The sequence below is a fragment of the Sinocyclocheilus anshuiensis genome, unplaced genomic scaffold, assembly GCF_001515605.1.
Source record: "Sinocyclocheilus anshuiensis isolate Anshui unplaced genomic scaffold, SAMN03320099.WGS_v1.1 scaffold1646, whole genome shotgun sequence".
NCBI classification, from domain to species: Eukaryota; Metazoa; Chordata; class Actinopteri; order Cypriniformes; family Cyprinidae; genus Sinocyclocheilus; species Sinocyclocheilus anshuiensis.
This window is the reverse complement of record NW_015547838.1, coordinates 496556-500010: the sequence shown is the minus strand read 5'-3', so window position 1 is coordinate 500010 and position 3455 is coordinate 496556. Positions and strand designations below refer to the sequence as shown.

General features: G+C 31.0%; 1 protein-coding gene across 1 annotated transcript in view; it reads right to left on the bottom strand.

The window, feature by feature from the left end:
* Window positions 1–1084: 1084 nt before the first annotated feature.
* LOC107704657 (pre-mRNA-splicing factor RBM22-like) overlaps window positions 1085–3455 on the bottom strand; it is a 24047-nt gene continuing 21676 nt past the window's right edge. Inside the window, exons 9-10 of the mRNA XM_016507647.1 lie at window positions 1958–2089; window positions 1085–1303 (exon numbers count right to left, since the gene is read on the bottom strand). Of these exons, the coding sequence (XP_016363133.1) occupies window positions 1164–1303; window positions 1958–2089 (272 nt within the window). The 3' untranslated portion in view covers window positions 1085–1163. The remainder of the gene's footprint in view (window positions 1304–1957; window positions 2090–3455) is intronic.

Here is a 3455-nt window from a genome sequence, read left to right as displayed (position 1 = left end):
TATCAAATATCTATTGTTTTCACACTGAACTCTTTTTGTGAAATGTCCTTGTAAAATGTGTTTGTGTATCTTTCTTAAAATAAATGGCACCTGCTTTGATATTTTGTATCAAATGCAAAAGTGTCCAAATACTTTTTGGGCCGCTGTGTTTCTTAAAACCAGAGCAGACGGTACATTTAATGATGGCTAGTTTAATGCTCACAAAAGAAAATGGTAACGGTAGGCTCTTTCAATAAAAAGTACTTGTTGTTTTTGAATTCCTTTTTTCATGTTACAACAGAAAAGCACTGAACTGACAGTTCATTAAAAACTGCTTCAGAGCACAATGAAAAGCAGAAATATCAGAAAACAGCATGGAAAAAATATATATTTTTTACTTTAAAGAGACAAGACAGTGGCTACGCAAATATCTCTAATTTAAAAAAAAACATTTTTGAATATAGTTGCATCCTTTTAATAGACACTATATTTAAGTATGTTAAATCTCTAGATGTAAGAGTGAATGGTGTGGGTGGGTGAATCTCACAAAAACTGTACAAAAACAATTCAAATTAAGCTATTTTTTCACAAAAAGAAAATGAAGCCTATTTTAGCACCATAAACATTTGCACGAATTAAGAATTAATTATCCCCCCAAATTGTCAGCAATCTACCGTAATGCAACAACTAACTCATTATGTTACTTTAATGAGAAAAAAGGATTTTTGTAATTACTGTAATTACAATTTGGGGGAAAATGAGTTAAATTTTTCATGTCAAACTGCAAAAAGTCCTAAACGGCGCTTCGTTTTCAATGTAAACTCAAGTTAGCGTGAGATGTATTGTCTCAACAAAAAGCCCACAGATTTAGCACGATGATGTTTTAAACAAGGCGGCTTATGATAACGAGGAGGCAGAGTGTGTGTCTGGCATAAGATGGGTCAACTTTATAACAAGGGCCTATTTGTTGGTAAGCTGTGTCTGTATATAAGATGTGACTGAGGCATGATGATGTGGCACTGCACTTACAATAGTAACCCCAATCACATGACCATACCGTAGTGTACCAGTCAATCACTTTGTATGACGTCACAGATCAGACTCCACCCTCTGATGACTTCACCTTCATAGATCAATAACCCACAGCAGTGAGAGAATCTTTACTAGTTCACATGACGAGTCAATCATTCGCTGTGGCGGATGGCAGCATGTGCACCCATGCGCTGAGGATCCTGGGAAGGATAATGGATGTGGCCTGGAGGTCTCAAAGCCATCGGAGGAGGTGGAGGAGGGCCCATGGGGTGGAACATGGGAGCTCCAAAACCTGAAACCACAAGCAGACCGTATTTATATATAGTACATAAGAGCTTCTAATTATTTATTTTTTTATTTCAAATTTTAGTTTAGGTTTTAGTTATTTGTCATTTAGTTATTAGGTTTAGTGCTTTTGTCATTTGTATTAGTTATTTTTTAGCTTTAGTTTGCTTTTATTTTAGTATTTAATAACAAGTGTAATAAACAAGATTTTTTTTAATTTCAGTTTTAATAATGTTATTATGTGCTGTTGACATTTTTATTAGTTTTTTAATATTTCTATTTAGCCTCGGTTCTTTTCATATTAATATATGTAATATTAATACATTTAAAATTAATAATATATTTTAAATGAATATTATACATTTATTTATTTCATTTTTAGATTGAGATTTAGTGATTATATGTGCTTTTCTCATTCTTATTTTAACATTTCTATTTAGCTTTATTTTTATTTCAGTTTTAATAACTGAATAAATGGAAATGTATTTTAGTTTTAGTTTTAGTAATTTTATTATGTGCTTTTGCCATTTTTATTACGTTTTTTATATTTCTATTTAGCTGTAATTCATTTTTATTTCAGTTTTAGTCATTTTATTTGATGTGAAAACCACCAGCTGAAACACTAGAGACATGCAGGGGTGAGTTGAGCTGAAGGGTGCACCTGGTGGCAGTGGGTTTGAGAGTCTGGGTGGAGGTGGCAGACTGATGTTCATGAGCGCAGGAGAGCTGCTGGGGTCCAGGTTAAAGTAGTTAGCAGGTGCTTCCTCCTCCAGAGCAGGGGGTGGCGGTAGAGCTGCAATATGCACATAATATAATCAGGTAACACTTTCTATGAAGCCCGTATTTATAATACATTACAAGGGTATTCTTAAGGCATTAAAATGAATGCATAATGTATTATAAAAAACCTTATAATATGTTGTATCATCTCATGATAAATCATAACAACAGTTTTAATGCATTATAATATTTACTTATTTGTGGTTATAGCTTTTAAGAGTATGATGATTTATAATCCACAAGCAACACAATGCATCCACTTAACTTACAATGGATTATATTTCCCATAGTTATAATGTATTATGAGTCTCATATGTTGCCATCGTTAACTTGTTACTTTACTTAAAGCAGACAAAGACTGATCAGATGAATGTGTAATATGGCACATTTGCTTTTAACCATATTTAATATAATATCAGTAAGATAGTAAGATGCCGTGCAGATCTTAAATGTGACCCAGGACCACAAAACCAGTCTTAAGTTGCTGGGGTATATTTGTAGCAATAGCCAAAAATACATTGTATGGGTCAAAATTATAGATTTTTCTTTTATGCCAAAAATCATTAGGATATTAAGTAAAGATCATGTTCCATGAAGATATTTTGTAAGTTTCCTACCGTAATTATATATCAAAACTTAACTTTTGATTAGTAATATGCATTGCTAAGAACTTCATTTGGACAACTTTAAAGGCGATTTTCTCAATATTTTGATTTTTTTGCACCCTCAGATTCCAGATTTTCAAATAGTTGTATCTCGGCCAAATATTGTCCTATCTTAATAAACCATACATCAATGGAAAGCTTATTTATTCAGCTTTCAGATCATGTATAAATCTCAATTTTGAAAAATTGACACTTAAGACTGGTTTAAGACATAAATAATGTCAAGATATGAGACTTATAATCCACTATTAATTAAGTGGATTTAAAATGGTGTTCATTGCGTGTTATAAATAATCATACTCATAAAATTTATAACCACAAATAAGTAAGTTTTAAAAAGTATTATAATTGTTGTTATGATTATTTATTAGATGAAACAACATTTTATAAAAAAATGTATAATGCATTATGCATTCATTATAATGCCTTAAGAATACACTTATAATGTGTTATAAATACGGGCTTCATAGAAAGTGTTACCAAGATATTTATTTCAGTTTAGAGATCTATTAACATATAAAATAAATGGTAACACTTTACAATAAGGTTACATTTAATGCATTAACTAACATTAACCATGAGCAATATATTTTACAGTATTTATTCATCTTACGTTAACGTAATAAAAATACAATTGTTCATTGTTAGTCTATGTTAGCTCAGGTCCATTAAATAACATTAATAGATACAACTTTTGATTTTAATAATGTATTA